The following is a 13,309-nucleotide window of genomic DNA, read 5'->3' on the forward strand; positions in this document are numbered from 1 at the left end:
GTTATGTGAAGGCAGTTTCAAACAGCAATTTTGTCATAGTTGCATGGCTGTTAAAGGTGAACTGGGGATACAGGTGGGAGTTTACAGGAGGGAATCTTCAAAAGCTATGATGTTCTGTAAAGAATATCCACTTTGCTACTAAATGGGATCAAATTTTTGTTTATATCAAGGACAACTTGTGAAAAAACAATTTCTTTTGTTTATATCAAGGACAACTTGTGAAAAAACAATTTCTTTGAAGCTTTTGATACTAGATTGCAAAGTAATTCTGAACCATTAGGAAAGAAGTCAGGTGACAATCTTTGTATTGTGTTGTCTCAAAATTGAGTGGTTAACTAGTGCTTGTGTATTACATTGAATATAAACACGTGCTGTCTTCTAGTCTGCTTTCAGTTTTTGCTTAAGAAAAGATGTGAAAGTAACAGCTGAAGAACATTGGAAGTCTCTGCTCCCTCCTGTTTCTGTCACACAGTTCTTGGCTTCTCCCTCTACCCCTCCTGCCTTTGCTGTCTGTGAAGCTTTTAGCTTATGTCTTGTGGTGCCAGCAGTTCGCATTAAAATAATGCAAAAGACTGTATGTCAAGTTCTAATCTAAACTGTTAATCGGCAAACTGAAATTGCCTGAATTATCTGCAAGGCTGGAAAATGTTCCTGATCTAGTTCTTACAGGACATGAAATGCATTCCACATCTCAACTATGTTCATTTAATCCTGCTGCCAAAGTAGTAATTTGAGCAAATAACTAAAACGTTTGGTGCTTAGGCAAATGAGAGCGAGACATTTAATCAACGAATCATTACAGATGAAAAGAAACTTGTTACACACTGAAGTTTTCTTCTTTGACAACACTCAGTAATGGAGTGCTGTGACTTTGTCACCTCTTAGTGTTTAGCCTAATAGTATTTAATTGAAACTTTGTAATAAGAAAACTGCTTGCGTAAAGGCTGCAGATCTCCACTTGAGTTTATATGAAGTTGCACTAATGTTGACTGCTGCTTTATTAGTTGTATCTATTTCAGTTAACCTTTTATTTCAGACACCGCTGATCTGCTACCTGCATTTTTACCATTTTCCACAGTGGCAGAAGTTAAAGTATGATAAAGTTGTTATCTTTAGGCTGTAGTTCAGTAGGACAATGTTTTTAAAGTCACTGCTAGTTGTGAGTTGAAGTTTAAAATATCTCTTTGGAAAGCCTTTCAGAATTTTTTCTTTTCAGAATTTTTTTTTAAACCTTTAGTAGTTATTTTGCAGGTTATGTGCAAGTGAAGAAGCAAAGTGACTTTTACTAATTTTTCCTGACAGCTAGAAATGACAATACTTTTTTTTAGATGAAAGGTAACTTTGTTTGCATTTGGAAATACTAAAAAATGGAGTTTTACATAGTCTCTCCTTAGTACATGCAATAGCTGTTCTGCCCTTTGGCAGCAGTTTACATTGAACCATTCTTGCTGCTTCATGTTTTAGAAGTCTTCTGTATATGAATTCCATTTGAAGGATGGCATTAACCAAGTGTCAAGTGTCACTAATAAATGTCAAACATTGCTAGGAATGTTGGTCATGAATATGAACAAAATTCCTGAATTGGGGGGAACTCACCAGTGTTTAGATAATATATGAGCAAAATGTAGCGTAGCATAACGTTGCAGTGTGTAGGTAATGATGCAAGTCTTATAATATATATGAACAGCTTGCCTTCTGGTTTTCTTCTTAAAAATAAGAGACAGGACTTAAAAATGAATGAGTGTTTGGAAAGTGGAAAACATAGGGCTCAGTTGAATGCTAATGGAGTGTCTTTGTTTCCTTGCTTTGTGCTTAACGTTGTAACTCTTGCGTGCAATGTGTGTAGAGTGTTATTTAAAGAAATCAACAATAAAAATAGAAGTCTAATTAGAAGGGGCTGTTAATATGGACTTTTTCTATTGGTTGCTGAGGTCTAGTGTTTGTTCCACAAATACGTAAAATTGGGAAGAAATTAGCACTGAGTCATTGTGTATGGCAAACTCTTCCTTATGCAGTGCATCTCTATTGCAAGTGGAAGGAAATTCTGGATAGTTGCAGTTTGCAAATTGGGTAACAGATGAAATACATGGCCTCCACTGCCATCTCCTAAGGTGTGATACAGGGAGTGCTTCAAAAGGGCTTCTGTCTGTGTGTTTTCCTGGTAGAGGTGCTGTTGGTATCTCCTCTTCTGTCAGAGAGGAGGGACTTACTTGGGCCATGCAGCTCAAGTCATGTAATCAGTTCCTGGTCTTGGGCAGTAACCTGCCCTCTGACTAGGGAGCCATGCCTCAGGACAGATTGAGGACTTTACCTTAGCAAGGTGGGATTTCAGTAGGAAGGTTACCCTTTCCCTGTATTTTTACCCTTCAGGGGAAAGCATATATTCCCTTCTGATGCCTCAGAATATCAGTGATGAACTTTCTCAGCTGTCCAGGAAAGTTTATTAAGCTTTTGTGTGAGGAGGGATAATTTCACAAGTACTCCTGTATGCAGGAGGCCTCTGTGCATGCCATCCTGATGCTCTGCTCATCCTTCTGCTGGTCTGTGGGAGTAGTAGCCAGCATAGTTGGAGGGTGGGCTTTGTAGATAGCATGTGGAATAGGGGACACCCAACTGTGGGAAAATATTTTTCTGTCTTAATTAGCCTGGGCTGCATGACCTCATAAGAAATGCCAAAAGGAGCATTTCAGTGGTCACGGGGATTTGGAGGCTTTTTGAGAAATGAGGAATTGAACAGGCTTTAAAAAATCAACTCCAGCAAATCACGGTAGTGTTGTTTTTCCTACTGAATGAATTGTTTCTTGGCATCTAAATTTATTATTGATAAATATATTTCAAATACTTTCTCGCCTCTGTATGATTGAGGTTTTTTTAAAAATCTCATGCAGATCAAGTACTTTGGCTGCTCAGCCAGACCTTCTTGATTACAGATTCTTCCAAACACAGGTTGTATTTTTTGTTCCTGTCCATTTTCCCCATCCACTTCCTGGCCTAAACCAGATGTCTTGTTGTTTTGCTTTACAGGCTCCAGATAAAAGGAAAGCATTAGAAGAGACGAAAGCCTACACAACTCAGTCTCTAGCCAGTGTTGCTTATCAGATCAATGCATTGGCCAACAATGTATTACAACTGCTGGACATCCAGGCATCCCAGCTACGGAGGATGGAGTCCTCCATCAACCATATCTCCCAGGTAACCTCTTTTCTTTTTTAATAGAGGACTGACAGTGTTGGAGGAGGCATTATTGTTGAGTTGGATTAGTTATTATTATTTAGTTATATTAGTTATTGAGTTGGATAGTTTATGTTGATTTCTTTATTGTGATAGAAAATGGTAAGGCTTTTTTCTTTCCAATGTTTATGAAACATGCTTTGTGATTAAGGTCATGACCAAAGTAAAATAGTTCTTATATCAAGAACGCTGGAATTATATTTGATTTAAAGCAGGAATTAATAATTAAGATTTTAAGATCTGAAGCTGTGCTTGAGGGAGGGCTAGAGAGAAGGATTCTGTTTCTGAAGGAAATCCAGTTAGAAGTGCCATATGGGAGGTGGTATTTTATTTAACACATGCAGTGAGTTCATTTGTTTTCATAGCCTTGCAGGATATAATTTCATGTGCTGTGTGGAAGGGGAGAGGGGTTCACATGCTGCCACTACCTGCTCAAGCCAAACTCCTTCCCAGCCAAGGCAGCTGAATGAGTGAGCTGACCTGACTTGAACTGTGGCTGCAGTATTACTGGAGTTTCTGCTCTGAGGACATGGAGATAGATGACAGGAAAGAATAGTTCTATCCCTCTCTGTGGCAGCCTGTATTTCCCTGGCTGAAGCTTCACCCTGGCTGCCTGCTTCTGTGGGGGGGAAGCATTGCTGCTGCTGCCTGCCTTGTACCTGGTCATTGGCCTGATTGTATGCTAGCTCAGCCAAAAGTGTCTGCTGTGTTTAATCTGGAAGTGGCTTGCTGCATAACCAGGTGTGTGCCATCTTAGTGCCAGTGCAGGCAGGGACAGGACTCTGTTATTTCACCCTTACATTGCTGTTCTGAAGTGGGCTTGAGGGAGTTGTTAAAAGCCCAGTGTCGGCTCTCTTGTGCTCTTACTGAAATTGTCAGATCTTCACTGGGCTTTGCCCTATGTCTCTTTGAGATGTTTTGTAAACAAATAGCACAGGATGCAACCGAAAACGTTTTTCAGTGCAGCCAGTGAATTGAAAACCTTAGTTGGTCAACCAGCATCCTGTTGCTGGTACACCTTCGACCAAATAAGTGCAAGAAAATGCTTCTTATGGTCTCTGCTGTCTCCCTTCTCAGCCCTGCTAACTCTTACTGGATTTTTAGAGTTGTGGTTTCTAAACATCTTTGTGAAATGGCAGAACAGTGGTTTTATCAAAAGCATGTCAGCAGGGAGAAGATTCCAGTGCATATGGAAGGGCCCTCCTAGTAACAAACCTATCAAAAAGGCATGTGAGGTTAACATGTGCTGAGAACTAAACAATGCTAAAAGCTGTGTGGAGTATTTAAAAAGTACCTGCCACTGAAACAGCAAAGTAGGAGGAAATGAAATTGCTTTAGATAAGCTTTTTTTTCTGTTAAGTATTCAGAGATGCTGGGATTATGACCACCTTTTAAGAAATGGCTGAAAAAAGAACTGAATCTGCAGATTTTCCCAAGCATTGGATACCCTCTTATACTGAGCACATCTTTTCTTAAATGTTTGAGAGCTACAGTGTGTGTGTCAAGTGATTATTTTTAAATTCTCATTGACCAACTAGTATGGCTAACCATGGAAAAAGCCAAAATGTTTGATACTAGCATAAAAGGTGTTAACCCACTGTACTATTTGCTGCTTGGACTGAAGGCACTATGCTGAAAGCTGTTGAGTCACCTGATACATGAACTGTTTGCTAAAGGCTGTGAACAATCAGTGCTTTGTTAAGCTTTTGAGGAGTGTTTAACAAGGTCACTTGCTTGTAGTTTCTGTCCTGGTTGGTCTTGCCTGAAACTAATCCTTGCTTATAAATGAACCTCTGCAGACTAATTTTGTAGAATTAAACTGGATACAGATAGTGCACACATACCAGCTCAGCTATTTGCTTTGAAGTGTTTCTGCTCAAATGCTTCAACCGCCTGTCTTAAATCGGCTGTACAATTGCTGTGATAGACTGTTGTTGTGAAATGCTTTGGGATCTCCAGTGTCCTTCCCTGTGCCTGTATCAGTTGTGAATATTTTCATGTTACTAAAGCTTGAGGATAAACAAATTCTCAATAAGGCATTCTAAGAAGTATTGCCTAGAAGCACAGAGCTGAGGTATTGCCAGGTCAATTACTCGATTCTGGGGTTTGCAAAAACGAGCAGCTGTCTGTGAAATAAGATACAATTTGATAGTTCTTCTAAGAAAGAAAGTCCTGTGGCTCTTCTGAGCCCAGACAGTTTCTGGTTCCATACTGTTTTTCAGTTCACTGTGCATGTTCTCCAGAATGACTCTAAGCTAAATCCCTGGATAGATAAGCCTGATTAGTAGCCACTCTGTATTTTTCCTGGCTTTGTTTCCTCTTCACTGGAAAAAACACTCATGAAAAGTTAGGTGATGAACTAGTGTGTTATATTGTTACTGGAGCCTAATTTTACAGATGAAAATTGTGCTTGGTTTTATAGGAAACAATTTATTTGGTTTTGGTTTCTGGTTAAGCACAAACACAGGGGCTTCACATGAGTAATCACAGTATGGTGAGGGAGCACTTTTCTGAGGTGGAGGCAATGGAATTGCTTTCTCATAGCAGCCAGAGCAAAAACCTTCTTGTGTGCTAACATGTGACACATGAAACCAGGGAATCAGGCCCAGCCAGGATGGGTTTGTGAAGGCAAGTCCTGCTTGAGCAACCTGATTTCCTTCCATGACAGAGACCCACTTAGCAGATGAGAGAGAAGCTGTGGATGTGTCTACCTGGACATTAGTAAAGCCTTTGGCATCATTTCCCACAGCATCTCTGGGACAAACTGGCTGCTCATGGCTTGGATGGGTGTGCTCTTTGCTGGGTAGAAAACTCTACAGGTGGCCAAACCTGGGAGTGTTGGTGAATAGAGCTACATCCAGCTGGTCACTAATCACCAGTGGTGTTGCCCAGGGTTTGGTATTGGGGCTGGTCCTGTTTAATAGCTTTGTCAATGCTCTGGATGAAGGGATTGGGAGCACCCTCAGTCAGTTTGCAGACACAGCAAGTGGGGTGGAAGTGTTGGTCTGCTGGAGGGCAGGAAAGCTCTGAACAGGGATCTGGACAGGCTGGATGGAATGGAACAGGCTGGTGGTCTGAGGTTCACTGAGACAAAGTGCCAGGTGCTGCAGTTGGACTACAACTCCATGCAGCATTCCAGGCTTGGAGGAGTATTTAGGAAGCTGCCCAGCAGGAAAGGACCAGGGAATGTTGGTCAACAGAAGCTGAACCTGATGCAGCATATGCCCAGATGGCCAGGACCACCAGTGCCATCCTGGCCTGTGTCAGAAGTAATGTGGCCAGCAGGACTAGGGAAGTGATCATCCCTCTGTACTCAGCGCTGATTTTTGATTGTGCTCAGCTCTTCCTCTTCTCTTCTTGGAAATGAAAGTTGACTTAAAACAAGCACTTTAAGATACGTTTTTTGCTGCTTCATTTCCATAAAGTTCAAGAGAATGAAGATGGGGCAGCCAGATTTCTCAGAGGAAAGAGGTTGACAGGGGCATCCTTGTTTACTGTGTCAAAACTGAAAAATGTAACAGATCAGTGCTCATGTTTATGTCAGAGCTGCAGCACTGGATGTAGCAACTATTCTTTTTTTTCCCTCTACATAAACAGTTTTAAAATAGCTCAGTATTTAAATCCAGGCATGAAGAAAGCAATAGTCTCCTTTTAAAGAAATCATAATTTTCACCAGGAAACACTGCCCTCCTTAAACATTCAGTGTGAAGATTTTCTTTTGCATCTGAAGCGCTCCTCTAATACAAAATAGGGACTATTGCAAGAAAAAGTGTTCTGAAAACATCACTCTTAGCAAAAAAAGATACACACACATTTTTTGTTGCCATTTAAAGTGATAAGCTTTTAGAACTAAAAAAATAATTTAAAAACTCCCCTGAATTAGTTCAGAAGAATCTTGCCTGTTACCATCCATGTCTAATTAATTGCATGTGTAATTCAAGTGCTATGTGCAAGCAGAAGGCCAAATGCCTTATGTTGCTGTGGCATGGATGTGTAGGTAAAGTCAGGGCAGCAGTGCAGAGACACAGATGTCTGCTTGTAGGCTGAGTCCTGCAGCTGTAGCCTGTGTTGAATCACACAGGGACAATCCCAAATACTAAGGCCTTTCCAGTGGGTTTGCTGCCAGTCAGGACTGATGAGGGTTAGGTTTCAGAGAAGTCCTGCTGAACATGTTCCGGGGCTGTAAGGGGTGAGCTGCAAAGCAGCAGCAAGTTGGTGTTTGGCAGGGAAGAGGAGCACAAGAGCTGTTACATGCTCAGCCCATCTCTGGTGTTTGAAGAGGCAAAAGGCTGTGCAGGTACAGTGGTGACTCTTTATGATTTGAATTTTTGTGGAAAAGAGCTTTCAAGGTGTGTGTGTGTGCTTTGGATTAATGTGATACTGCATTTAGGGATTGCGCTGTATGATCACAGCATAGTTTAATTAATTTTTGAAAGCCAAGAAGTAGAAACAGGGTAGAAAATGTGACAGATCTGCTGATGAATGTGGATGGTCATGCCTAGAAAAAAGCAATTACATGAAGTACTTTAGTATGCTTACAGATGGGAGCAAAAGACCTTTCCAGATCCTCTTAGTGGTGACTGTGCTTGCAAAGTACAGCTGTCCAGGTACTTCTATGCTGAAGTTGCCTCATTGAAAAGAAGTAAATGCTTAGACCCCTGACCTTTGTCTCTGGCCTAAAAAACATATGGGCTAGATGGAAGGACTGTTAATTGGAGAGAAGATTAGCCAGAACTAGCAAATGGTTGACTGCTACTAACAGCAGGATCAGTACTGGAACCCACAGTGTTCAGAACATTGTTTGGAGACCATTCAGCACATAAAGCATATCCTCAACAAACCTGGGACTAACTCTAAGTTAGGAAAGGTGATGCATGCACTGAAGGGCAGAGCTTCAGTACACAGGACTCTTATTGAACCAGCAAAATCCTTGGCAAACTGGGCAAGGTGCAAGGTCCTACACCCTAGGGTAGGGCCTAGCGTGCATTTGTATGCACTGGGAGGAGACTGTGTGAGTAGTAATGGGTTAGAAAGGAGCTGGTGTGCTGATGGGTGCTGTGCTGAGCTTGAGCCAATACCACAAGGCTATCTGAATAAGAGAAGCAGTGTGGTGGGGCTGCCTTGGGAAGATTGCGGCTGACAGATCAAAGGCAGTGATACGATTTCATCAGGAGTGCTGGGTCTGGCTTGTTGGTTTTTCTTTTTTTTTTTTTTTTTTTTTTTTTTTTGTGTCACCTCTGTATTGTTCAAGAGTGATTTAAGGAAACCAGTAACGCTAGGGAGTCCAGCAGACAGGGATGCAGAGATGGTCAGGGGCATGGAGCAGCCTGCAAGGAGAGGTTGAAGGAGTTGTGTTAGTTTGCTCTGCTAAAGAAAAAGCAAAGCAGTGATGTTATGGTAGCCCAGTAGTACTTAAGTCTCTGTCTGTCTCTGCAGTTAGTCTTTTGCCTGATAGTGACAGTGTAATGTTAAACAGCTAGCCATAAGCTGACGCTTGGCAGATTAGTACATGGAGCTGGGAAAAGCGTTTTTATTTTGGAGTGTGATGCAGCACTGGATCTCTGCCATTACTCTTTTTGGTGTTACACTGCAGCAGCTGGATGTATCCTAAAATCTGACTTTGTATCCTTGAAAGGCATATGATAAGTCATAGGAACGGATTGGTGATGGAGGGGGGCAGATAATTACAAAGTCAGGGGAGAAGCTGCCATCATATATCTATAAATGTTGTAAGTTCCACTTCCATTCAGACTTTCCTTTCCACACATTCAGAAGTGTGTGGAGAGACCAAAAGTATCAGCAGGAACTAGTGCATCATCGAATGTTGTCTATATTAGAAAGCTAATGTCTTCTGTCTGGTTCTCTTGGACTGCCTGTGCCTGTCAGCCGCCACAAATACTCTAAATATGGCAAGAAACTTGCACCTTTTGTTTAGATTAAGCTTGCCTTGGGTGACGTTCTCTCTCCTAATAAAGTGCTGACAGTTATCTGTGGCCTTTGCTTCACATCCTGTTCTTCCTGTTCTCTCTCTCATAGAGGCCAAGGCTCCAAGAAGTTGTGCTGTGCTTGCTCTGTTTATCTGTCTGCTTATGAAAATTGTTTTCAACTTTGTGCATATCAGCTTTTACATGATATATATAAATTGCTCAGAAAATAGTGTAATGTGTAAGAGTTGCCTTGTCAGCCGTTCAGCTGAGAAACTCCCTTCATGTCCACAAATGAATGCATGTAGGATGTCTGTAATCCCCGTGCAGTTCAGCTGATGCTGTCAAAAAGAAAATCCCTGCACAGTACCAACAAACAAATCAAAGAGCCCTCCCATGATACTCAGTTATGAACACCTATGAGAGAGCAACCACAATGTCAGCCTTTCTGTGAGGGGGAAGAGCAGTTGCTTTGATGAAGAAACTGAATCAGAAACTTTTGTTGTACCCTTATTTTTTTCCCGGTGGAATGCAGGGTTTTGAACATATTTTTGGGGAATGAGCAAAGTTGCTTACTTTAATAGCCTTTGACTGTCATGAATTCCTTCATATGCTTATTCCCATTCCACTGTCTGCTAGAAGGGCAGTCTGAATGTATAGTTTTCAGTGTGTTTTAGACCATTAAAACCTTCTTTCTGCTCAGTGGTTATTTTGCTGTAAGCTCTAGATACTAAATTAAGAGACCTGATGCAACTTCTTGTTTTCTGAAGTCAAAGCCAAAAATCCAGGACTGTGAACATGACCCTGAAAAGCCTTTTTGACGATTTTGTGTAACAAAGGAGACATCAGTGTTTGTGCAGTCTTTTTCATTAAAACCTCTCATATCTGGGAGATAAACCATACAGATGAAATGCGTCACTGACCTGATATGAAGTCACATATTGGACTTTCCAAGGAATCTTGGGGTTTTTTCTTCACATGCATCTGGTTAGCTTGCTGCCTGAAAGTGATTTTACTTCTATTTCCAGTCTTAGTAACCCACCAGTCATCACATATGAATACTTCTTGGTTTAGATAAAATTAAAGTTTTATCTCTGTCAATGTTTTTTAATTGCATAAATGCAGTGTATGAGATGATAAGATCATTGTGCCTTATAAAACAGCAGGTAGCCAGCTACCAAAGCATTTACTCAGTTGTTGTACCTGTGCCATCCAGTGCAGCTATTTGGAATTTTGCTTTTTGTGGCAGCTGGGTAGTGGTGCGCTTTAACTGACTCTTTTTGGGGAAATTGAGGGGAAAAACGAGTACAAGAAGCTTACTGTGAAGAAGATGAGCAACAGCATTCATTGTACAGCATCACTGAAGCTGTCACTCAAGAAAAAAATCCTGCTGGGTGCTTGTGGCTGGACTTCTTGCGCCATTCAGATAGGAATTGCTTAGTATTTTCTTCTGGCTGGTAATAAGTGCTTAGTTAACTTTAATCTGCAGGTGGAAAACCAAGTAATGATTCACATGAGTGTTTATCAGCCAGTAATAATGCTGCCACTTTTTATGGTGCTGCTGGTTTGGCTTTTTTCTCTTTATTAGTAGGCTTTTGGGGCCCATTGATACATGTTATGCTTGTCTTGTAGAAGCCCCCTTACTGGTCATACACATACAGAGAACACATGGGAGGTCTATGAATTACTTGGTAGCTGCTCTTCTAAAGCTGGGACAACTTCTGTTGGTTTTTTTGTAACTTTGATAAAGTGTGTATGAAGTGTTAAAATCTGTCCAGCTATGTTAATCTTACTAAGCACTTGTGTGGCTCTGGAGCCCCAGTGGGAATTCCTTCCCTTCCCCAGCATCATCTCTGCATCACTGGAGCAGTCACAAACCACAAAGGGAAGTTTCCCTTTACTGCACAAAAATGTGAAATGATGTTGGGTGATATAATTTGTGGCTAAAGACCTAAATAGGTTACCCTGAAGAATGTTTATTTGGGACAGCTTGTTTTGCTGGAGAATATTGTTAATTCTTCCCTGACCCTGCTGCAAGTGCCATCACAGAGGGGGCATTGTGGCCATAATAGAAATAAAACTCTCTAAATAGAAATAATAGAAATAGAAATAAATTTGTTTGTTTAAAAGCTGTACTCTATATAGGGTTTTTATTTTTTGACAAAACACAGAATGGGTTTTGAATGAGCACATTTTGATTGACAATTAGCTAAGGCCATCATTTGCTCTTTCAGTCATTTCTGTTTGGGATATTTACTATGCACGTAGAAGTAACCAGCATGAAAGTATGTGTGCCTCTTTCTCAATTCCAAAATGTAGCTTACTAAAGCTGTCATTTTCCTCTCTAATATTAAATTCTAGTTCCAACAAATGGTTAGATTATTTTATAATTTTGGCTAATATTGTATCTAATTCTATTTTATGGGCATAAAAATGTAAGTAATATGTGACCACAGAATCACATATTGATGGTGATGGTTTTGTATGTTGTTTGCTTCCTCTTTGAGAATCTGCTGAGTAGCTGTGACTTCTTAATGAATGTGCCCTTGTATGAGTGCTAATGCTTAATGTAGCTTCACCTGTTCATGCCTAAAAGCATTTTCTTCTTCCCCTCACACGTTGTCCTAGGATGATTATTTACAGTGGTACAATTCAGCATGGTCTCACCCCAGGACTGAAGCATGGCTTGCTATTTCTTTAACTGGCTTCTCTGTCCTTGCTTGCACGAGAGAAATAGTAATGAACCTGATCTTGTCATGCTATCTCAAATTCCTCTGTGTGGCAAGACCAGGAGCAGCAAGGGTATGATTAAAATCTATTAGGCTTCTATATATAAACTAAGAACAAGTAGGATGGGGACCTTAGAGTTGAGAGGGGTCATGATGGAAATAATGAAACATATAATTGCTTCAGGAAAAGTCAGTTGGGCCATAATTTGAAAATATAAAAACAAGGAAATTGAATAATGACTGAAGGGCTTGATTTGAATGTAGAAATTTCTGCTTGCATGATGAACTCAGTGTCTTAGAGGATTATTTTTTTTTCATTTTAAGTTATTATTTTTGAACCGTGTTCAAAACTGGGCTTTATAAGGTTGCAAGATAAGCCTTCAAACCACAAATCAACCTTTATCAGACTGGAAAGAAGATAAACGTCGTCTTTGGGAAGCTGATCCTTCTTTGTCCATTTATAGGATTTTCTTACGTGTGTTGTTAAGTCAAGTATTGAGCAAGATGCAGGAATGGCCAGATGTAGTAGAAGACTAGAAAAGAGGAGTTCTACTGTGAAAAAGGTTTGTCACCGAAGCTAGGCTGAAAAAGATGCTAACTGAAGTTTTCGAGCAGGGTACATATTTTTTTGCTCTTTAATAGCTCAAAGGTAGTGTATGATAAGCTAATAAATGTCTGCTGTTGTGGACTAGCAATTTGTGCATTCCTCTAAATAGTTATTGAATTTCTTTTAGTTAAAACTTAGATTAAAAATAAGAAAGAAACTTAACTTGAAACGATGCAGTTGACCTGCGCGTGTGTCTTAGCAGATTATGGCTTCTGAGAGTGGAAGAATGGTAGAAATATGATATTATTTTAGACTCCATCTCATGGCACTTTTTGCCTGCTGTGGTGATGAGCGAGATGCTGAAGTAATTGAGGACAATCTCCATTTGTGAAATGGAGGAACCTCCAAATCATAACAGAAATGTTCTAACTTCATGTAATTATGAGTTGTTAAGGTGAAGAGAGAAGTCCTTCAGTCAAAAGGCCTGAAGCAAATTAGCCTTTCTCAGCTATCTAATATCTTACCTGTGTCACTGTATTCTGATTTAGTTTCCTCATGCATTTTGAATCTCAAGAGCCAGTACCAATAGGGTTATATCACCTATAAGCTGATAGGAGCCAGATCATCCTCTATTTTATTTGTTCCACTCTTCACACTGAGGATGGCCATTGCACTACTTCCATATCCCTGGTCTGGCCTCATCCTAAACTGATGTGTAATTAAACATATCTGGTTTTGTGTTATGGATGGTATTCAGACACATAGATATGTCTGCTAGTGCCTTATTTTGATGGTAGCATGACAGCTGGCCCCAGAAGTGGTGCATCTATTACAGTTTCAAAGCACTCATGGTGTAGTAGTTGTGTTTGATGGTACTC

At 40.4% G+C, this 13,309-nt stretch overlaps 1 protein-coding gene across 11 annotated transcripts in view; it reads left to right on the forward strand.

The window, feature by feature from the left end:
* Window positions 1-13,309, forward strand: part of ABI1 (abl interactor 1) — a 77,375-nt gene that overhangs the window by 20,234 nt on the left and 43,832 nt on the right. For all 11 annotated transcript variants that reach the window (XM_074534658.1, XM_074534626.1, XM_074534627.1 and 8 more), the window contains exon 2: window positions 3,025-3,192. In XM_074534658.1, the coding sequence (XP_074390759.1) occupies window positions 3,025-3,192 (168 nt within the window). The remainder of the gene's footprint in view (window positions 1-3,024; window positions 3,193-13,309) is intronic.

Source organism: Zonotrichia albicollis, chromosome 1 (genome assembly GCF_047830755.1).
Source record: "Zonotrichia albicollis isolate bZonAlb1 chromosome 1, bZonAlb1.hap1, whole genome shotgun sequence".
NCBI classification, from domain to species: Eukaryota; Metazoa; Chordata; class Aves; order Passeriformes; family Passerellidae; genus Zonotrichia; species Zonotrichia albicollis.